Raw genomic sequence first — 23613 nt, 5'->3', positions numbered from 1 at the left:
ATTCAGTATGTGTTGAACTAATGAGTGATGTTTGTATAATAACTGTCAGGCAGTAAGCCAATATTAGTACACTGTCAGCATAGTAGAACCAGATGAATATGTTAAGTGAAAATGTTATTCCAACATTCGTAAAAGTTACACGTGTTTGTTTACATCATGCTCTCTTTCCTCTGTGTATTCTCAAGATTAATCAGTTTTAGCATAGACTTGCTGAAGTTAGGAGAGCAAATGTGCACTTGTTTGCAACGCATTCTCATGAATAGGTCCATACGATATAATACAAAAATGTATGTACACCAATTTGTAGATATCCTACAAAACTAGGCGACCTGCCGGCTGGTCTTGTGATGCCGGCTACAGAGCTCTGTTACGCCAAGCAGCAGTCTCTAGCCGAGCAGCAGTTGGTCGTTGTGTTTAGCCGCTACAGAGCTCCGTGATGCTAGCTACAGATCTCTGCCGTATCAGCGGCAGTTGGTAGTTGTGTTTAGCCGCCACTAGGTGCCTGTGATCCGGGTACAGACACCACCAGATGGCGGTTCATCCAGGAGCTGTGGTAGTTGAGTTTAGCTGAGAAAAAGTGAGCGTCATATGGCGACGACACTTAAGTTAGACACCAAAACGACTAGTTAAGTTTAGGAAAAAGATCGTGGTTTGGATTAAAACCCTCCCCGAACACGAGTTTCCTGGGTGAAAGTATATTGTTCTTGCCGGGAAACGAACTCTGCTCCCCGGCTTGAAAGTCCTGTGTTTTATGACCCACTCATCAACCCACGTGAGAACAGCCTGTTCAATGACAAGCAGGTTCAGAAAAGCCAGAGTGACTTTACTTGTACTATGCGGAAACAACAGCAGAGCAGGATGAGGTGGTGTATTCTCTTGTACTATGTCTTGTACGCCCCTAATAAAAGCTTCATGCCTGTATCAAGACAGAATGAAATAGAGAGACAGTGTTGGAGAGAAAGTGGTAGAGCAGACGGAGCATAAGAGATTGCATGGTGAAATGGGTGCGATGGTATGTGTGTCTCTTGGTCAGCGCAAGGCCAATTTTAAAAATGCAGAAGTACTGTCTGCCTTAGAATCATAGTTGATAAGCAGTCTGGAGACTAGCACACCCAGCCTCCTCTCCTCTTCTCTCCTCTCCTCTCCAGTTAGTAATATAACTTTTTCTGACCCTAAAAAAGTTAATTACTACATTGGTAAAAGTAGTTGAATACATTTCTTATTTATTGACATCTGCATACTGAACCAATGGGTTTTCTCTACCAAAGCGCATTAGTGGCATTTTTGTTGTTGGTGGTGGTAAGTGTAGGTGGCACTTCAGCTTAAATGCATGTCGCCTAAAGCCGTATCTTTATAATGAACTTTGGCACTTGGGATAAGAGTCTCTACGAGCAAACATGAAGATTATTGTAGACTGCCCTGTTCTCAGTAGAGTTTCTAGATATTGATCATTTTGCACTTGGCTACCACCTTGTCTGTGACTGAAGCACTCCTATGCTTCAATCCTCAGTTGATTGATTGTTTCTGTCATCTTTGGGACTGAAATCAGTTCCAATCAATGCCATCTAAGCAATAGTAGCAAAAAACGTTGAATGTTAAAAAAGGAAAACCACATTTTGTGTTTAGGATAAGATGCTTGATTATACATCCACTCAAACAAACAAACAACCAGCCACGCTTCAAGCGCACACGCGCTGTGTGTATATTTTTCTTGTTACTCCCAGAAGGAGCGGGACGAGCAAGTTAATCTATCCGCCAGCGATGCGGCATGACACAAAGCTGTTTATTTCCCTTTTCCTCTCTGTGTCACTGTGTCTCTCTTTCTCTCTCCTCCTGTAAAGCCTAATCAAGTTTGTATCAAGCTAAATAATGCCTTAGCGTGAAATTGGTGTCTTCAGTCAAAAAGCACTCCCCAGCCTGTACTACAAGAGAAGGCAATTATGTACCCCTCCACCCCTCACTGCTCTTGTTGTTCATGTTGTGTGTGTGTGTGTTATAGCAGTTATAGTGCATGCATGTTTGCAGAAATTGTCTGGGTTTTTCTTGACAACATTTGAGTCTGTGCTCAGTTTCAGAGTTAAGTCTTCCAATGGTGAACTTGGTGCCTTTTTATTTGACTTGTGTGTGAGTCCCAGTATGTAATGGTGAGTGGAGGCTGCTGGGGGAACTTCTAGTTCAGTTATTTCTGGAGCCTTCCCCAGAGTCGAGGTACTCCAGAGGAATGCTTTCCCTCTCCTCCTCCTGCCCTCTCTTCCTCTCTCTGTCCTACTCCTTATCTCTCTCCTCGCTGGCCTCCTTCACCTCTCTACTTTCACCTCACTGGTGCTGTCATCCTCACCTCTCTCTCACCTTTCCTCTCCACCTCTGACTTCCCTTTCCTTCCTACTTCTTACTCTACTCTCTTTATATCTTCCCATTTGTTCCCCCTTTACTTCTCACTATCCCTCCCTTCCTTTCCTTTCCTCTCCTCTCCACGTCTCTTCTGCTATCGATTCCTCTTCCCGCCACACTCTCTGACAGACAGAAAAACAAATGTCAGATCAGAGAGGCTCTTTAATCTCAAGCTGTGTTGTTTGGCCCTGAACATCAACTGTGTGTGTGTGTGTGTGTGTGTGTGTGTGTGTGTGTGTGTAAAAATGAGTTATTTCCGTATGTTGAGAGGTGAATGTGTTGTGTGTTAACAAGTAATTTTAAATGGTTGTGTGTGTGTTTTTTTTTTTTTTTTTGCATACAGATGATTTCATGCACATACAGTATGCATGTGTTTGTGTTTGTGTACTGTATGTGCATGGAAGACCCACTACACAAGTAGGAATAGTACACTGAAATTTACAAAAGATAAAACAAGAAAGCCTTTAATGTTTATACCCGTTTTCAGTGATTTCATTCACCTTGTTTCCTTTTTTAAATTTTTTTTAAGATAATCTTTTTGATATTTTAGGCCTTTATTTGGTAGGACAGCTTAGACATGAAAGAGGGCAGAGAGAGGGAATGACATGTAGCAAAGGGCCGCAGGTCGGAACCGAACCCGGTGAGGACTGAGCCTCTGTTTATGGGCGCGTGCTCTACCAGGTGAGCTACCCAGGCGCCCTTCAATATAGATTTTAACACAAGCCTTTGGGATGTTAAGGTGCTGATACATGTGTAACTGAAAGCAAGAGAGCATGTGTCTTTATGTTGTCATATGTTGTTGGGGGGGGGGGGTTAAGTTTTTGGAATGTTGGGGAGGTTGCATTGCAACTCAGTTGGACAGCACAGCATGGTTTAAAACAACAATGACCTCATATGCAGCAAGAGACAAAAGATAAGGTGTGAGGAGCAAAATGGCTGAAGAGATGAGTGGAGATGGGATGGAAGTACAGAGGGTAGAATAACAGGAAGAGAAAGTCGTGAATGGCTGAAAGTTAAATAATAGCAAAAACTACAAGGACACAATCAGATAGTAGAAACATTTTGGATCAAATAAGAGAGGGAGAGATGGAGGGAAAAGGATGAGTGAGGAAGAGTAGAAAAGAGAGAGTAGAAAAGAGAGCAGACAGCAGAAAGAAAAAGATAGAGAGGGCGATGAAGCCTGTCCGCCAGGCTTTGTGGGGTTGTTGTTCTTTCTCTCTGCCATCCATCTAAGCCCTCTGCTACCTCTGTCCCTTTACACACACTCTCACAAACAAAAGCATGCACACACACACACTGACACTGTCCCAAACCCCAGACTAGCCTGGTGTTTCTGGCCAGTGGCTCACTGCTTGGGATGTGTGTCTGCATGTGTGTGTGTGTTTATGTATTTTAAGGCTGTTTTGTTCAGAATGCAGGCAGGCAGAGAGAGCGGTTTTACTGCTGATAAAAGTATTTGGTTAATCAGCTTCTGTCCCCGTTCCCTGGCCTGAAGTGCTGTGTGTGTGTGTGTGTGTGTGTCACAGGCCGTTGAAGTTAGGGGGGCTCCCGGGGGGGCGGGCTGGGGATGGAGATTGGCATCAGCCCTCGACCAGTAGCGTCACAAAGTCGTTCCTGAGGGACATGAAGGGCGGCCAATGAGAGAGTCCCTCCGGAGCTATACGGAGAAAGGGGGGAGGTGGGGGCTAGGAAGTGGGTTGGAGAGGGGAAGTAAGCGGGGGGAGAGGGAGAGAGACAGAAAGGGAAGAGGGAGGAAGAAAAAGAGGGTGTCTGGGATGAGAGAGAGAGAGAGAGAGAGAGAGAGAGAGAGAGAGAGAGAGAGAGAGAGAGAGAGAGAGAGAGAGAGAGAGAGAGAGAGAGAGAGAGAGAGAGAGAGAGAGAGAGAGAGAGAGAGAGATGACAATTACCCTCTTGACTTCTGTCCAGCACTGGTTGTCAATCAGCCTGCCCCTCAGGGAAAAGAACCAGCGTATCATTGGCTACACTGACCCACATCCCGCCTCTCTGGGCCGCTTGGCCAATTCATGATTGGCCACAGTGACCCGTTCGTCAAAGAGATCTGGGAACATCAGAGCCTGGGCTGCCTTGGGAATAAATGGCCCTGATAGAGAGCGTACATGCCTGTGTTGTTTAGGAGGGGGAAAAGACAAAGGCTTTTCTTATTGAGGCTATAAGTGCTTTCATGGGACAGAAGAGAAGGAGAGACAAAGATAGAAGGGGGGCAAGTGGGAATCTGATAGAAGAGGGGAAATGAAGATGGTGGTGTGGAGGAGAGATAGAGAAAAGGAGAGACGGAGGGACAAAAGGGTGATGAAAAAGGATGGATGTTAGAACAAAGTATGGAGGGTGAGCAGCGGTCAGGGGAGACAAACTTAGGAGATGGAGGCAGAGCGACAATAGCGAAGAAGGATGTGGGTAATGAACAACGGAAGACAGAAAAGATAAGTACCTAAGTGAGGGAGGGATGGGGGGAAAATAGATGAGGTTGTAAATACAGGAGGAAAAGATGGAGGAAGAGAAAGAAGACAGTGGAGAGAGATGTGCTGTTGCACTGCTTTGTAGTAGTGTGTCTGTGTGTATAGTTAATAACTGTAAATATTTGTTCATGATAATGTCCTCTCCTCTCATCTCCTCTCATCTCCTCTCCTCTCCTCTCCTCTCCTCTCCTCTCCTCTCCTCTCCTCTCCTCTCCTCTCCTCTCCTCTCCTCTGTTGTGTGTGAGGCATTATCTGCCAACATTAGTATAGTTAACCTGCTTTTCCATTATGATGAGTGCTTCATTTTGGTACAACAAATCAGGGGATTAATCCTCCATTGTCAAGAAAACTTCATAGAAGCAGGTCACACCCTCTTTTTCCACCCAGAATTACCCAGAAACAACCATGTAGGCGATTGTGGAAGCAGCTCATAACGACCCATAATTACACGTCTTTGTTAGGCGACGACCTCACATGGCTATAGTAATTGTCGCAAGAGCAAACGAGAAAGTGAGTTGACAAAGTGAGAAAGAGCACTGAATTACGCATAAGGAGGCAGGTTGGGGTGGTGGATGGGTCAAACAAGCACAGTAATTTCGCTCAGGTTTGTGTCCCATGTGAAATTTAAAAGTCAACTGTCACTTTTTGAAACTAACCAAGTTTTACGACCATATTCTGTGATGTCATGTTACATCCTCACTTGACTAATTTAAAACCAATCCTTGGTATTTTCCTAACCATAACTATTTTTGTTGCCTAAACTTAACTAGTTCTGTTTCCCAACGTTAACTACGTGTTTAAACTGCGCCCGTCACTTGTTACGGTCACATGTTTAAAACGGCCACCACCACGGCGGGTTGTAGATAGAATGGTCATACATATCGTTTTGGGAATCATTGACAATCGACCTGTTCTGTCGTTTATGTATAAGGGTTTGTTGCAGAATTAACATGCGTCGTAGGTGTAGTCTGGATCAACGGAAGTACGTTTCCAGGATAATTGTCTACAATGTCCCTCCACGTATGCTCTCTTCGAACTAGCAAGCTACACACTCACGATGGCAGGTGTCGAAGAAAATGTGGATCGTGCAACAAGGCAGGCCTGCTTGGTTCTTTTGGGGAATGATTGTAAAGATTTACAAAGAATATGTTTACGGCATTTACTCTCTAACTGGGACGTCTTGGGAGCGATTAGTGGGGATTGCTGTGGACGAAGTACACACGGCAAACAGAGTTTAGCGCCGTCCAAGACGATCTCCACAGCGCTGTGGAGATAGGTCTGGTAGTGCAAGACTATATTGGGTGTGACTGTGGATAGATCAAAATGTGTAGATAATGTCGCCCATTAAATACTCTTCACATTACTGCAATGTTTCAAGACACTCAGGCAGTCACATTTGTAGTCAGATTTTTCTGAGGATGCCTGCCACTTACACTTAAAATGAGTAAATTGTATGAACTTTGAATAGCTTACCAGTTACTTAACAGTGGGTCTGTTTTTCTAGATTCAGGTGCTGTGCCAGAAAATGTAATTAATTACCCTCAGTCTTAAACCCATGTGTAAATATTTTCAGTGCATTGCTAAAATTAGAGACTACAGATGGAACTCGCATATTATTCCTGGGCTGTATGATGGCTACAGGTGTTCAATCACCTGAAAGAGAAGGACCTCATACATTCTACAAGCAGTTGCGGATGACTCAGCCACTAATCTAAGCCAGTACAGACCAGTCCTTAATCACATTATGAAGTTATACTGTAATGGGTTTGCCTTTCTGCCTGCAAGAGGTGGTCTGAGCAGTGCAGTTTAATAAAAGCATCAATATTGCACTATGCCACCATTGTTCATTATTGTGATTAAAAAGTTTTTACCCAGGAGATTCAGTTTTGTATCAAATATACTGATATCTGCACGATCCCATCATCTGCTGGTGTTCACCCAACGACAGGTCTCATCATGGCACTGCTCAATCTACTTTAGATTAGAAAAATATAAAAAAATATATGTATAATTTTACACATTTTTCTGCTTTTAATCTAATTTCCAATTCCTGTATATTTTTTTTAGCAGGAGACGTGAGACTCTGATATTAGGAAATTCTGCATTGCAGATTCTCATATTGGGACTTATTTTGATTATGTATGTACATGTGAGTGTTTGTGTGGTTTGCTGCTGTGGACACCCTGGTATAATTATGCCTGTCTAATGATCCGTCACAATGCAGACACGTCTTGTTCTTTTGTGTTGCAGTTTGACGTGTGCTTGTATGTGTGTTATGTGTGTGTTTGCATCTGACTGTTTATTGGGACTGTGTTTTCTGCAGGTGTGGTTGACACTGTTTATTGTGTGTGTGTGTGTGTGTGTGTGTGTGTGTGTGTTTCCACAGAATGGATAATGTGGTGCTCTTGTATGCTGCTGTTTCTATGCTCCCAGCTTCAGTCGCTCTCCCGGATTTCTTAAAACACACACGCACACACACCTAAATAAAATATCTTAAGCCAAGAGCCATTAAAACACTATCATGTCTATAGCATGGTTCCACCTAAAAATATATATGTGAAACGCAAAACCGCACGTTGGCTTTTGGTTTTGACATTCCTGCCATCTGCAGACCTCTGACATCGACGTGGACCCATTCTGCCAAATAATTACGAATCGGCCGATGTTTATATTCATGCTGTTAGACCGCATTTACGAGAGATACTTCAAAATCTTGAGTAACACAGACTCAAAGTACACCCCCCCTTCAAAGCCAAGGAAAATCACTCCTTTTCTGTTCTCATTAAACTACATATGGTGTATTTACTGAAACACACATCTAAAACACACATTTGATAGACTAAGGTGTCTCAGGGGTCAACAAAAGCCACAGCTCAAGCAAGTCTTAATTGTGTGTGTGTGTGGGTGTGTGTGTGTGTGTGTGGGTGTGTGTGTGTGTGTGGGTGTGTGTGCGCGCGCGCACATGTGTAAAGATGCTTAAAAGATTCCCAGTAGCATCTTGTTTGCTTTGTATCACACACACACACACACACACACACACACATATAGGCTATCATGCTCTGGGGTTTGGGTTTGTGCTGAATTTGTGCAGTGATGTTGTTGAGGCAGATTGTTTGATCTCTAGGCCTTTGCTCTCTCAGTAATTATGGGCTTGCCTACAGGTACGCTACTTCTGCGTGTTTGTGTGTATGTTTTTGTGTACATGTGACCATGGCATGTTACATAGGCCTGGGTGATATCGCCTAAAATTAGGCTCACACTTATAGGGCTGGGTACCGAATTTGATGTTTTTAATGCACTGACGAAATTGTCTCCTTTGTGTCGATTATCGAGCAACACACACTTGTGGAAAGACAGTGAGGCCTTGAATGCTGTATTCTTCCTTACATACACACATACTTCAGGTCTCTCTCTCTGTCTATATTTTTCCTAACGATGTACACTACCTACATAGACACACACACACACACACACACACACACACACACACACACACACACGTACACTAGGGCTGTACCGAATAGTTCAAAGCTTTGAGGATTTATTTATAACGTTGACATTCAAAAATTAAATCAGCATTCGAATGCTGCGCAGGTTTTTTTTACATTTTTATTTGCGTGTCTATTCATTCTGTTCAAACCCGGCATTGCTGCACAGTTGCAGAGAAAGATTAGGCCACGCTAATATTATTAGTGTCATAATATTTGCAGAGTTAGATTCCAATGGTGTCTGCGTAGGATTGTTTCTGACAATCCTATTTATTAAAACTTCAGATCGCTGTAAAGTCCAAAAGTCCAAATCTATTGAAAAAAGATAGATGTAATCATTTCTGTTCATGTTTTTATCTAAGGAAATATTCTGCTTTAATCCACATTTGTTGGCGTTTAGCCTTTCAAAAACATTTTCACTGCGGTCAAAAAACTGCTATCCCGCTTGCCGCACACAAAAGGAGGCACACACTTGTTTTAACAGCACCATAAGCTAGAGCTGTAATAATTCCAAATTTTGCTGTCCAATTAATTGTCTCAGAAATAATTGCGATTATCAATATAATTGTCTCTTTCAGTCAAATTTAAAAATATGTATTTATGTATTACTTTTTGAAACAATTTAAAGATTAGAATGAATTCCAGGATATGTCTTTAGTTAGTTAGTTAGTTAGTTAGTTACAGATATGAAGTAAACAATGCCTTATTATTATAAAACATTTTTTTCTAATTGTATCCCCCCTTGTCATTTTTGTTACTATGAACGCGTAAAGGTTCAAGTGCCAACAACTAACAATTGAAATAATAATAAAATATATAGTCCCACCAATAATCACTTATATAATTACAATTACAAACAAAATCGATTACCAGTCATACGCTTTAAGACTTTAGCTAATGTTAGCAATTAATTGCGGTTAAACAAAGACACCGCGATTATGTAAAATAATTATGGAATAATTGTTACAGGCCTACCATACATTGCATTTTTATAACCACAATAACAACAAATGTATTTCAGCTCTAACAGGCTTATAGTACTTCTTCAGTCATTACAAAAAAGATTGTATTGATTTAATAAAAAAAAGACCGATGTTCAAATTGAGAATTTTTTCCGAGGATGTTTTTATTTATTTATTATTACTTATTTTTTTAGGGTGATGATGACATCATAAAATATGACGCCTTACATTTTCGAAACTTCATTCTAAAAACCTCAATAGAAGCTTTGAATATAGAAAAATGACATTCGGTACAGCCCATATGTAAGCACAGACACTCACACTTCCGACTGAACTCTCCCTCCTTTTACTCGTTCAGTTTGTGCAAGAATGCTCAACCCTTTCCACACAACCACACACATACACCCACCACCGACCCCCTGGTGTGTGCAGGGTTCACAGTAACGGTGTGTGTGTCTCAGAGGGAGGATAGGGGAATCTAAATAAAGCTGTGTGTGCTTGGCTAATGAAACACACTGTATTCCCTACAGTCTCATCAGAAGAAATGGGCTTTTATCAGAGGCAGAGTCACCAGTACCTCTAGGTCCTTCTATAACATCCCAAAAAAACCCAACGTAACTACCAAAAGAATATGGTTTTTATCAGGGATGCGCCAAATCCAGGATTCGGCTTTGGATTCGGCCGATTATTGGGCTTTTTGACGGTGTTCGGTTTCTTCAACCTTAGAATTTTTTTCCACCAAACCGAACCCTCCGCTTGCGCTACACACGCTACGCTGGTCGACGTAATGACGCCGCCGTTGATTACGGGAAGGTGTTTACGTAGGTGGACCGTTCAATGCAGTAGGCTGGGAGAAAGTGAAAATTGTTTGGCAGTACTTTCAGTCAAAAGAAGGTGATTCAAGTCAAGCTACATTTTCAACAAACAATACACAACATACAAACAAACAACAAAAATTTGCGTGTGAAACATGCGTGTGAGTTGTGTATGAAGGAATCTACAGACAGCAGCCAAAATGCAGCAACTTCAGGTACGGCAAAGGAAGGACAGTCACAGCTAAAAACGTAACCAGTTTTTATCATGATTGTCAGTGAAAGCATACCGAGAAGCCCTGTCACAACCAGACCAGGGACGCATGGCTTAAGCAGAGTGCGGTCTCAGCAGGGAACACTGCTTGTCAGAAAGGGAAACCTTTTGATTCAGATCTCTGTCCATAAGTGATACAGGTCCCTCTTTTCATGTAGGTTCCAGAATATTCTTGTGTGCTGTGCTTTGAATGGGTGCTGTGGCCAAAAAGATGGCTTGTAATTAGGATTGTAGGTTTAGTTTGCATACACTAGAGAATGTGTTTCTATCCAGCCCAGTCTCATGGCAGTTTGTGAAATGGTTACGTTATTAAATTTATTGATTTGTGAACAGGACACGATTATGTCGTTTTTTTCGTGTGGTGATTACAAATTTTAATTTAATGTATTTAAATGGGAAGCATGTTTCGTAATCACAGCACGACGGTAGAGAGTAGTATGAAAAGCAGAAAATCAGCGTAGGGAGGTTGGTCTGAGTGGTGGATGGGTCAAACAATACAGGACTTTCACCGCGGAGACCGGGGATCGCGTCCGGCGTGTTGCAGATCCTTTCTGCGTTATTCTCTTCCTAACCACAACCGTTGTTGTTGTGGCGTTTCATGTCCCCGTTGTTGCATGCCATAGAGACCGCGGATCGTGTCCCTGCGCCCGGGGATTGCGTCCCCGTGTGGCGGTCCCGTTGTTGTTGTCGCCGGCGTTTAATTTCCCCGTTGTGGCCGCGTGTGGCGGTCCGTCCTGTTGTTGTCGCCGGCGTGTGGCGTTTATTTTCCCCGTTGTGGCGTTTAATTTCCCCGTTGTTGCGTCCCCCAGAGCAGCCCAGTGTCATGGCAGTTTGTGAAATGGTAACGTTCGAAAATCATGACCTGTACACGAAATAAACGAGAAAATCGTGACCTGTACACAAATCAATAAATCAAAATAACGTGACTATTTACGAACTGGCGTTGTTCTATCATCTCATCTGACTGCATTTTTCTATTTCAAATTGCTGGTAAACAAATGCATCAGTAGCACGACGCATACACCTTTTGCATTGCATGTTGCTTAAGAGACTGAAGGTGTAGTATTGTATTAATCATGCAACCCAACTCATGGCTTGATTATAGGGTAATATGCTAAAAGTGTTTTGGAGGAAAGCCCCTTTTTTTAGCTCAGAGGAAATACTTTGCTTTTCTTTTGGTTTCCTCTTCCCGTACCTTCTCTCATCTGTTTCTGTCTGCTGTGTTTGGCAGGCGTGTTCAGTCATAGTGGGAGGTCTCTGTTCAGACAGACGCGCAGCCTTCAAGTTAAAATCCTGTGTGGGTCTGTCTCGAGTGCCTATGTGTGTGCTGTGCTGTGCGTTTGTCCAGGGATCCATTAGTACGTTATTAGCACACTGTGGTCTACATCTGGCCCTCAGAAGCCCCAGACTCTGGAAGGGCAGTCATAGGCAGTGTCGTCATTTAGTGGGGGTTTAGTGAGGGTAAAAGCTCCTCCGGAGCCTCTCATTGCTGGCCTGGTGTATCTGGTACCTTCTTCCACTCATCAACGTGGAGAAAAGGCTGTTATCCTGGTGGTTCGGAGCTTTAATGATTCTCCTAGCCTTTTTACTGTCATGGCAGTTATGTTCAGCCGAACAAACCACTCTTTGCAGGGCCTCGTGGTCCTGTTCGGTGCTGTTTCCGCACCAGACAGTGGTGTTCCCCGTTAGGGATTTCAAGGATGCAGGAGTAGAAATTGCTCAGTATTTAAGGCGATACCCGGAATTTCCTCAGGCGTCTGAGGGTGAAACAGTCTTTGCCCTTCCTTTCTCACCACTGAGTCAGTATGCAGCACCTAGGTCAGACCCTCGATGATGTGTACACCAAGGGAATTGAAACTCTCCACCCTGTCCACACTCTCTACCGCTTTTGTGGTGTAAAACAAACCAAGCAGTTGACTACATATTTTTGTAGAAGAAATGCTCAGAAATGATTCATATCCTTTCCAGCTCTGGGCCCAGTTTTGGTTCTACTTTAGGTCCATCAATATAGGAATTCTTGTAATTTCATAATCATGGCAATATCGCGTAACTTCCTGTAGTAAAGATAACCCCCTCAGTAGCAGGTAGACATTTTGACACCATTTACACCTGGCAATGATATGCGTTTTCCCTGGCAATGATATGCGTTTTGGTTGATGGGAGTGCAAACGGAAAGTGCTTGACCACATGTTACATACCACAGCAAGTACAGGTGTAAATGCAACCAAAAAAAGATTGTGATCCAATCAGTCAGACCGCCTCCGGAGGTGGTCAGGGACGCATTGTGACCACATCAAACACATACGTAAATGCAAATGTGTTTTCAAACCACATACAACTACCAGCACCGGCCTCCAGCAGAAGCAGCAGCAGCCAGACGGCCGCCTCGCCTCTAAAGGCGCTGACACACCAAGCCGATAATCGGCCGTTGGACAGTCTGGCGAGGTCAGTGACTCGAGTCTGTTTGGTGTGTTCCGGCCTTCATTTTGGCCAATTTGACATATATAATCGGCGGGGCGGGCACTGCCGGCAGTCGGACTCAAGTGACCCATCTGATTGGTAGAGTGCTAACCCGGAAACGGGGAGCGAAAATCTTTTAAACTGACCTTTGTTGATCTGAAATGAAGACAGATTCAGCAACTGCATGGCCTATTTCTCGCTTAAAATGTTTTCAGAAACATTTCGTGAACTATTTTAGTACAATATGAGATCGTATTCTGAACAAGCCGCCATGACAGTCTGTCTTTGAATTTCCGGAGAAACCAGACCCACGTGACGCGTTCGTCCAATCAGCTGCCGGTTTTAATTTTTGGGCGACAATACAGATTAGCGCCGCCTGACACTGATCAGTCCAACTGCCTTTTCTGCTGAGGGTCGGCCGTCTGGTCAGTGAGTCAGCTTAAAACAACCGACAGCTGCAGCAGGAGGAGGCGGTGATGGAAAAAAAGGGACCTTCTGTTGTTTGAGCTGGACCGAGGATCTCAATGTGGACACTGGAGACACATATTAGTACCAGGTGTAAATGTAATCCGGTTGAATCATAATTAATTATTCATATTAAAGTCATTTTGAATGGATGTGAAGAAATGACTCGCAGCCCAGTCTCTGTTTTCATTGGAAGTGATGTGATCATGGTGATTTCACCGCTCTATATTGGAACTTGTTCCAAAATGAAATGCTTCACTTGAATTTCACAAAGAAGTATTATGTGTTATACATATATTTTTTTTTTAGCACGTTGGGCTCCTTTATATTTACGGAATACAATGAAAATGTATGAAGCAGTACATGTTTCTCATGTGTTTCAAACTTTGCCTTTAGTTCTTTTCTTGTATCTCATCCAGACCATTTATATTATTTCCTGTCAATCCTTATTCTCTGTTATCAGATATTGCAGATATTCATTAAAACTAGGATGTGTGTGTGTGTGTGTGTGTGTTTCCTAAATCTCTATGTCTCTATGTATCTGTTTCTCTCTCCGTCTCTTGATCTGTGTGTGCGTGCGTGCGCGTGTCTCTCCACTGTGTGGCTGTGTTGGATGGGAATCCCAGCCTGGTGTTAACTTTGGCCAGTCAAAAATGAAGTCACTGCACTACGTTGTGAGTTGCTATTGAACGGACATACGGTACACGTAAGGCTGGGTAGCTTACTTTCACAATATAGCCTGCTGTGGATCACTTGAATGGAAGGATTCAACTGCAGTTGTTTTTAGTGCAGTTCAACCTTTATGCAGGGATTTAGCCTATTCTTTCAAGAGACGTGAACATTGTTGATTATATTGGCAGGAAGTTTCAATATCATTTAATTAACTGTCCTCAAACTGAGTTTGTCTTGTGGGTTCGCTATGTAGAACTTTACACCCCAGCACCAATTTCTAATTGTTGTAGTTTTAATGGTCCACATTACTACCTGGGGAAACTGAAAACCCAGATATTTAGCAACCAAATTGTTCCGTATATTTAGCCTGTGCATACAGTATTTTTGACTGTGTGTACAAGTTAACATCATTGGGGTTTAACTAAAACAAGGAACATCTCAACAGTTAGTTTTTCTTCTAAAAGGGACACGTCGCTGATTTAAAACTTCTCGTTTTCATTTGAGCTTTTGGCTGAGCGCAACTGTGAGGATGGGGTGGGTCAAGTGGGAGCTGATGAAGATTAATGGAGTGAGGAAGATGAGGAGAGCTATAAAGAGCCGGAGGGGTGGGGGTCATCAGAGAGAGCCGGATGAGAACTAGGATTTTGAGAGATCTGAGAGGTGAGTAAGTGAGGAATCATGTTGGGGGGGACGGGGTGTACAGGAAACCCCATTGTGTGGTGGCTCCAGCCATTTCCTGTTTGTGTGCCAGCTGTACTTCCCTCCTTCCTGTTGTACCCAGGAAGTCAGTGTCACATTCCAGCTCTGATCAGCTCTGTGTTCGGGTGTCCGAGAGATCTCAGGACATTGCCAATACCTGCATTTTTTTGTTGCTTCCCTGGTCTGTTTTTAGAGGTGGTTAATACCATACATTTACGAGATTAAACATGTGCAGAGGTAGATACATGCAGACTCCATAACCCTCCAATAAAACTTCTCTGTAATGTAGTGCCTATGCTTTGTAAAGACTTGCTTGCACTTTTAATCCAAAGTGGTTGAGACAAAGAGAGACACAAAATAATTTCGGAGAACCATCCAAGGGAAACTATACGATTCATCATAAACAGACCTGTAGTCCAGAGTCAACACTTCTAGTCTTAGTGTTGTCATTTCTACATGAAATTCTGTATGTTGGATCACATCATCAAGCAGCTTGTTTTGTCGGAACAGTCTAAAACCTGAACATTAGGGCTGCAACTAACGATTACTTTCATAGTCGATTAATCTGTCGATTATTTTCTCGATTAATCGATTAGTTGTTTGATCTATAAAAATGTCCAAACATGGTGAAAAATGTGGATCAGTGTTTCCCAAAGCCTAAGATGACGTCCTCAAATGTCTTGTGTTGTCCAAAACTCAAAGATATTCAGTTTACTGTCACAGAGGAGAGAAGAAACTAGAAGATATTAACGTTTAACAAGCTGGAATCAGAGAAATCTTATTTTTTTTAATAAAACAATGACTCAAACGATGAATCGATTATCAAAATAGTTGGCGATTAATTTAATAGTTGACAACTAATCGATTCATCGATTCATCGTTGCACCTCTACTAAACATATTCAGTTCACGGTTACGTTAAACAAAGAAGAGCAGAAAATACTTTTTAGAAGTTAGAACCAATCATGTTTGGCATTTTTACTAAGGAAATGGCTGAAATGATGAATAGATTTTGAAAATAGTTGTTGATTCATTTGAATCTATTAACTTTTTGAGATTGAGCACATTTCTGCTCGTGATCTTGGGCTTTTGGTCATGGTCACTTTTTTGCTTGCTAATAATAAATACTTAAAGCTACATTGTGTAAGAATTTCTCCTATCTAGCGGTGAAATTGTATATGACAACCAACTGAATATTTCGTTCTAGCCCCTCCCATTCCGAGCGCGTTGTAACTCCTACGGTGGCCGTATTATTCCAAGAAGTACGACTTCGTCCTTGAGTGTTCCTTCCAGTGTAATAGTAGTTTTATGTTATTTTGGTACCATTTCATTGCTAACATCAGCTATCAGGTTCCCAAACATATGCAAGCTAATGTTAGTAAAGTATCAGTGCTATTGTTATTCTGTGTATTGTACGAGATTAATAGTGTAAGGCAATGTTTACAGCGTAGGAGAGAAGCAACGGAGGTTTGTTTTTTTAATATATTTCTCTGAGCAGTATGAACAATGTCAATGAAACTAAAATTAGCTCTTAAGGTCGTTTTACGGTTGCGCGCAAACTCCACGCCCTAGCTACGCCGTCGCTCCTACGGCCTCGTGACCCTTTCGGAGCTCTGCGTCGGGGTTGAACGTGTTTCTTTGCATCGCGGTGCATTTCACCGCCAGAACGCTAGGGGTGTGTGGTTTTCGGAGGGTCAATCGCGAAACTCTTTGTTTACTTGTGCGTTGGTGTGTGCCTCGAGCCGGCATGTGTGTGTGTGTGGGGGGGGATTGGGTGATAGAGCGATGGAGAGAGTGAGAGAGTGACGGCAATTGTCTTCGGAGCAAGTTGTGACTCTAGAGGCATAGTAAGAGAAACAATGTGTCTCCCCTGTGCTTTCTGACCACGGTGGGAAATGAGTCGGGGGGAAATGCAGCGCTACCAAGCCACGGCCGAGCGACGTGCGCGGCCGCGATGTGTAGTTAGATTTTTCGAGAGGTGCACGACAGGCCACGGCGTAGGGTCCGGCGTAGACGCAGAGGGGTCTGCGGATGTACGCCGTCGATTCTACGCAGCTGTTCTAGCGGTAGCTCCTTATGAGCTCTTTCCATCTTGGAAAAGCCACTCCAATATTAACTTTGGTCTTGTTGCTTTGCCTGTCGCGTTGTCCTTTTAATTCTCTTTTTAACTTCCTTGGCGACTCCGTTACATGTCCTTAAGAATAGGCGTGATCCTCCTTCTTCAACAGGCTTTCAAATCTGCCGGCAGTCGCGAGTAATCTTCTCCCCCTCCCTGGCATTCGTCACCGTGCCACTGAGTGTAAACGCGCGAAAGGCGGAGGTATGTCCCTCTTTGGTTAATGTATTTTAAAGATAGAGGCGCAACATGGCGGCCGTCATTCCAGCGACTCGCTCGTATGTATTCGGAATTGCAGATTCTACGCTTACGAGAATACTTTGATTAGTTGGTGGAAGTAATTACACATGAATGAGCACATATTTGTAAAAGAACAACGTTTTTTTTTTTTTGCCAAGAATCAACTCAAAAAAATTACACAATGGAGCTTTAACATATATTTTAATGTATCTTCCTTTCTCCTCAGCGGTAGAAGAAGGGGAGTCTTCAGAGTGTGGAGGGACCTGGGATGAATCAACCGTCCAGACAGGTTTGTGCGCGCACACACACACACACACACACACACACACACACACTGATAATGTAATCGAGTTCCAGCGAGCTGTCAGATCCACACGAGAGGCTTAAGTCTACATTTCTCACACACAAACACAGACACACACCATTTGTAAGATCAATTCCACATGGTTTATAATGGCCTGCTCAGAGGGCTATCAACTAAGAAAAGATGGAGAGATGAAGTGAAGAAAGAGGAGTTTGGATGGAAGGGTTGGTGAAAGTATTAGGAGAAAGGAAAAACCACATAAGCAAGGAAAGAGGATATTTGAAAAGTAAAAGAAGGAATGAGAGGGAGATGTGAAAAGAGACAGAGCACTCTTGGTCTCGGGAGTCGGACTGAATGGAAAGAGATGACAAAGGGGATATGGAAAGAGAAAGATTGGTTATGGGGGGACAAGAGAGAGATTTGTGTGCTTTTTCACTACTCTCCGTGGTCTAGGAATATCCTGGGAGGAAGTCCGAGAGATGGTAGGGCTTTTCTTTTCTTTTTGTTCTTTTCTTGGATTTTGTTTTTTCCTTGCGGTTTTCTCCAAACCAGCTGCTGTATTGCTCCCTCTCTGTCTCTCCCTCCCTTCTTCTATCCTCCCTTCTCGCTTGTTTCCACCCTCAGATGGAAATTAGAAATGATTATCACTCGCCCTTTCGCCTTTAAGTCAAAAGGAACAACTGAACCAGGTGTGCTCTGAAGTTCATGCATGTGACTAGATAAGTTGGATGACAATTATATGGATTCACAAAAACATGTGCTGTACAAATGACACGTTGGGTCGCCATGGCACTTTCAGACGCTGTGTTCGCCGCTTCGTGCGCATGCAGTGAGGAAAAAAAAAAGGCACCGACCGAGGGGAACCGACCCATGGCTCTGCTTCAACTGTGCGAGAGCCTGACGTCGGCCGACCAAAATATCTGACATTAGAAAATTTGAAATTCATCTGATTCTCATCACAGACGCCCCATCGGGTGCAGTTAAGCGATCCTCGCTCCCCCCCCGCCCCTGTACACTGCATGGCAAACAACGCCTGCCAATGCTAAAATTCAGTCCAACGCTAACATGAGTGGTGCGGCTCAAAAATCAGGTTAGAAACAGGCTCACATTGTACAGTGTATGCCCATCTTAAACCTGGCACAACTCGGCTGTTGACATATTTACTCACTGTTGTCATGAACACTTAGTAAATATCAAATTACACATTTTCCAAACCATGGCAAAACAGTTTGACTACTGTAGTTGTTTGTCAGCTTTAGCTAGTTTTTCTGCTCTGGTTTGCAGCCTATCAGAGAACAGTTAAACACTTCCTCTGACTAGATCCCAACAGGGAAATAAGATACTGCTGAATGTGGTAAATATGCAGTTATCTCTCTCTCTACCTCTCCTGCCCTGTCTCTCCATCAGCTCTACAGGGATAGGATAGGAAAGTATGACCCTTGGGGTGTCTATGACGTACTGAACCCTCCCATCCTTACACCCACCCAGACCTGTGCTAACTCTCCTCCAGGGGCTGGCTGTGTGTGTGTGTGTGTGTGTGTGTGTGTGTGTGTGTGTGTGTGTGTGTGTGTCTGAGTGTGCGTGTTAAGGGGGGTGCTGACTGAGGTCCTGGGTGGCTCACTAGAACTGCTGTGTGTGTCAGTTCCTGCAGGAAGCTAGAGTCCCATGACAGACACACACACACACACACACACACACACACACACACACACACACACACACACACACACCTCTATCTCGCACTCTTCCTCCCATAAAAACATACTGTCCCATATTCCCTTACTCAGCCACTCTTTCAATTTGGATTTTAACATCAATTCCCTGTCCTAGCATCCTCTGCATCACTCTTTCTTTCTCTCTCTGCATGCTTCCTAAATCTCTATGTATCTTTCTTTCTCTCTCCGTCTCTTTATCTGTCTTTTAACTTTTCAAATTATACCTATGCTCATATTAGAGTAAGCGTGTGCCTGTGCGTGTGTGTGTGTGTGTGTGTGTGCGTGCATGTGTGTGAGGATTGCTGCCTATCCCTTATTCAAGCAGATAAAAAACAAAAAAAGACCTTGCTTCCTTTACTCCCTCGGAGATGGTGTCGGCAAGGACGGGGTGAGAAAGGGGGAGAGCGAAAAAGAATGAGAGAAGAATGGAGAAATAACTTCCTCCCCCCGTCTCTCTCTCTCTCTCTCTCTCTCTCTCTCTCTCTCTCTGTCTCTCTCTGTCTCTCTTTCGCTTTCTCTGGAAAATGTGTGTTGAGTTTGGAAAGACCCACGGGAGGGAAGGCGCGGGGGGGAGGTGGAGGTGGGAGGGTGACTCAAAGGGAATAGCATCGAGCCAACCTATCTCTCCCCCGCCCCCCCCCCCCCCAACCTTTCTACATCTCCTCCTTTCCTTTCCTCTTTTTCTTCCCTCTCCCTGGCCTTTCTGCCCCAGAGAGGACCCCTCGGAAGCAGAAGGTGCCCCAACACCCTCCATCTCTCTTCCCCTCTGGCCAAACCACCCCTTAGTGGGACAGAAGAACAACTTGTCCCCTTCTTCCCTTGTTTCCTCTCTTGTTCCCTCGCTCCCCCCAGTGTGCTGGGAGAAGAAAAAGAGTGATGTTGCCATGGACAGAGAAAGGAAATGAGAGAGAATGATTTGGAAAGGGCAGGTAGCAGCGGAGTTGCCCTGTTCATAAGAGTCATCTGTTCAGTCGTTAACGTGTGTCCAGTCTCATGTAGGAGAACTTCATCGGCAGTGAGTGTTTGTGAGTGTCTGTGTTTGTGTTTAAATCCTCCTCTCTTTCTCTAGAGACTTGTTTTTCTCAATTCTTTTCTGACAGTCTATAGCCTACACACACACACACACACACACACACACACACACCTACACACACCTACACACATACACACACTGTTTCTCTTGGACAACGCACACACACACACACACACAGCCGCATACAGAAGGAGCCAGTGAGTCATCATGGAAAAGGTTTGTCAGGTCCCCAAGCTGAAACTGAGAAACCAAGACCTTACTGCATTATTGTTATTCACAAGTACTGTGTGATTGTGAGTGTGCACGCATATGTGTGTGTGGGGACAAGTTAGTCTACCTATCAGAAAGTATCGGGAAATACTGTGTGTTTATTGTGTGTTAGGACATGCGTACTACCGGCAATACGTCATCCGAGGGAAGGTCTCATCACCACACCCCTTTCTGGGGGAAAACAATCCCGCGTTCCCCGTAGACGACAACAGAGGAAATGCAATTCGCTCCAAACTTTTACTTTAAATAAACCATTTTAAATTAATAACTACGCCGAAAAGTTGCTAGAGTAGTTTGTTGCACCAACAATACATCCAAAAACCCTGGTCTTCGATTTGTCCTCTTGCCATGCCCTAAAATAGATCCTGATAGATGGGCTTTGCTCCAGGCTATAGACCAGACCATCACCGAGGCTCCCTATGAGAGGGTCACATCAGGAGAGAAACAGGAAAATACTGAAAAAGCTGTTATGTAGCGGGTTAATCGAGACTTTCCCACTGATATATGAGACTCATAAGAAACGTGAATATTGTCAGTCAGTGTGGTAAATGATGCTGGTGACAGTTACTACTGATGGATAGCTAACGCTAGCTTTAGTGGGAGGCTGCTAACAGTTTAGCAGCATCAGACTGGCTTCTCCAACTAAATCTGAGCTTATAGATCGAACAGTTGGTTATTAATAACTGGTTGATTAATTACAGACGACACTCTGTCTAACAATAGTGATTTAATCAGATATGTATTTCTACATAAGCAGTATTTCCCATATTTTGTGTTTGTCACCACAATCCAGTCAGCGTGTGTCCGTGTGCACTTGTTCTCCAGTATGCTGTGGGAATATTTACCTATTTATTTTTTTTTTTTTTCAAATGTCAGCAAAGAGGTTTTTCCTGTAGTCTCACAACCCAGATTCTTTGTTCCAATATGCTCGGTATGGTTGTAGTTCAGTGGGAAAGATGCACCACAGTGACATTATAAGCATCTCGCTACTTTATTGCATGTCATTGCGGGGATCAGTGGTTCAAGGATGCTTGCCCAGCATCTTCTCCAGAGCCTTCAGTGTTTGATTTATTTCTATAATAAATATAATGATACAAAATTAAAATAAAATATCCTTCTTTAGACATTGAAAGAAATATTTCAAACAACATAATACAGTAAACACAAATGTTGGTCACACATTTGGACGCACCTGAAATAGAAGACAAATTAAGGCAGCAGAACTAGGGATGTCCAGATCCGATCACGTGATCGGAAATCGGGCCCGATCACGTGGTTTCAGACTCGATCGGAATCGGACGTTACCTCCCGATCAGGATTCGGATATATATGTATATATATTCTCATTATTTTTTAACACATCTATAGTTATGCGGTGGCACAGAGTTAGACCCTTTGACTCCACACAGAAACAGCAACGCATGCGGCATGACATCACTTTGTTGCAGAGACGCTATTGGTTAATAGTAGAGTATCTCTGCGGTCTGGAGGTATTATAAAGTTGACGACAACAACATTGCCATAGCAAACTGTGAGATATGTAACAGAAGTGCTCTGTTTGTTAACAGAGTTGTTGAATGTTAAAATAAGGTGAATTAAATAAAAAATAAGGAACATCCTGGATCTGTTTTTTCGCTCTTCTTTATTCTTTTTTTATGTATTATTGAAGTATCGGATTGGGACTCGGTATCGGTAGATACTCAAAATCAAATGACTTGGACTCGGGGGCAAAAAAACCTGATCGGGACATCCCTGAGCAGAACACAACATGGTGGAGAACGGCAAAACGACATGTACCAAATGACAAGAGAAATTAAAAAAACACACAGCCCTGATGCATTACATTTATGATAAGTAAGACTCAGTGGGAAAATATGGATTTTTGTGTCGTGCAAAATGACAATAGGGTTGCAATGGTATGAGACGGTATGACAAAATTAGTATTCTCATTATTATTATTATTAGATGATGGCTACCTGAACCGAGCCCGTCGGGAGCCGACGGTACCCGACTGGCTGGGCCGGGTTCGGACAGATATTTAGAAATGATGTTCGGGTTTGGGTCGGGCTCGGTCACATCAGCATGATAAGGCACTGAACATTTTAAATTTAAAAAAAGGTTATTATGTAGGTGCGCGCCTGTGTTAACGTGCACTTAAATAGCCTGTAAATTAATGAAAACAGAAGGGTTCTTTTGGTTTTAACAAACACTTTATTATAATTGAAACTTAAAAACATTTTTTTTAATGGAAGCATGTGTAAAAAAGTTTTGAAAATAACATTTTTTTTAATACTGTAGATAAGCAAACGTATATGGTATAATAACCGTCAATTTTCATACCATGGTACTGTACACCGTCAAACCGCTATGCCGCTGCAACCCTAAATGACGAGCACAAATAATGAATCAAATCTTAAGAACGAGATGGTTAGATTGGAGGATACGTTCACATAATCTCAGCTATCCATCCATCCATCCATAGGGACAGACGGAGAGGGTGAGGAATGTTAGAACTTGAGATAAGTGTTTAAGAGGAAAAGTAAAAAAGAACGTGTTACAAATGAGGAGTTGAGAGAATGAAGGAGATTACAGGCGGTATTACTGTTCTCCTGGTTCACTGTAATAACTAGATGATGGCCATAGCTGCGAAAAACAGGACACTGGCCTTTCTCCCTCCTCTCTCTCCCGCTCTCCCTCCCTCCTTCTCTCGCTTCCTCTCTCTCTCTTTTCCTCTTCCTCTATCCCTCTCTCACCGCTACCCTCTGGAGGTCCATAATGTAGTTTTAATTTCCCCAAGGCTACCACAGCAAAACAGTTTCTGTGTGTGTGGACTATTATTGCCTGCTTGTGACAGCTCACAGTGCATCTGTGTTTTTTGTCTGTATTGCAGCATGTAAGACCTTTGTCTGTGTGTCTGTGTAATTTTTGTTGGTGTGTGTGTGTGTCTGTGTGTGTGCACCAACATTTTTAATAAGTGAGCAGCTGTTAACTTGTTTTTGAGTAGGCTTTTCTGCCGATCTGTGTAAGTCTGGGCATTGCATGTCTGGCTGATTTTATGTGTGTTTGTGTATATACAGTATGTGTGCGTGTTTTCTGCTACCTTCCATGACGTGAGTGTCTCTTTCATCATCCTGCTTCCAGACATTGGTGTTGGGTGCTGCTCTCCCTTGCTGCAGTACGTCCCAGGGGTCTGTGTGTGTCTATGTGTGTGCACATGTGTGAGTGTGAGTGTGTGT

The 23613-nt window shown here is 43.2% G+C and overlaps 1 protein-coding gene across 4 annotated transcripts in view; it reads left to right on the top strand.

The window, feature by feature from the left end:
* The window catches only part of znf423 (zinc finger protein 423), a 167491-nt gene that overhangs the window by 15246 nt on the left and 128632 nt on the right, over positions 1–23613 (top strand). For all 4 annotated transcript variants that reach the window (XM_036003136.1, XM_031294812.2, XM_031294811.2 and 1 more), the window contains exon 2: positions 17282–17344. In XM_036003136.1, the coding sequence (XP_035859029.1) occupies positions 17282–17344 (63 nt within the window). The remainder of the gene's footprint in view (positions 1–17281; positions 17345–23613) is intronic.

The sequence above is a fragment of the Sander lucioperca genome, chromosome 7 (genome assembly GCF_008315115.2).
Source record: "Sander lucioperca isolate FBNREF2018 chromosome 7, SLUC_FBN_1.2, whole genome shotgun sequence".
Taxonomy (NCBI): domain Eukaryota; kingdom Metazoa; phylum Chordata; class Actinopteri; order Perciformes; family Percidae; genus Sander; species Sander lucioperca.
Note: the sequence above shows the minus strand (reverse complement) of the source record. Positions and strands in the feature narration are given on the sequence as shown.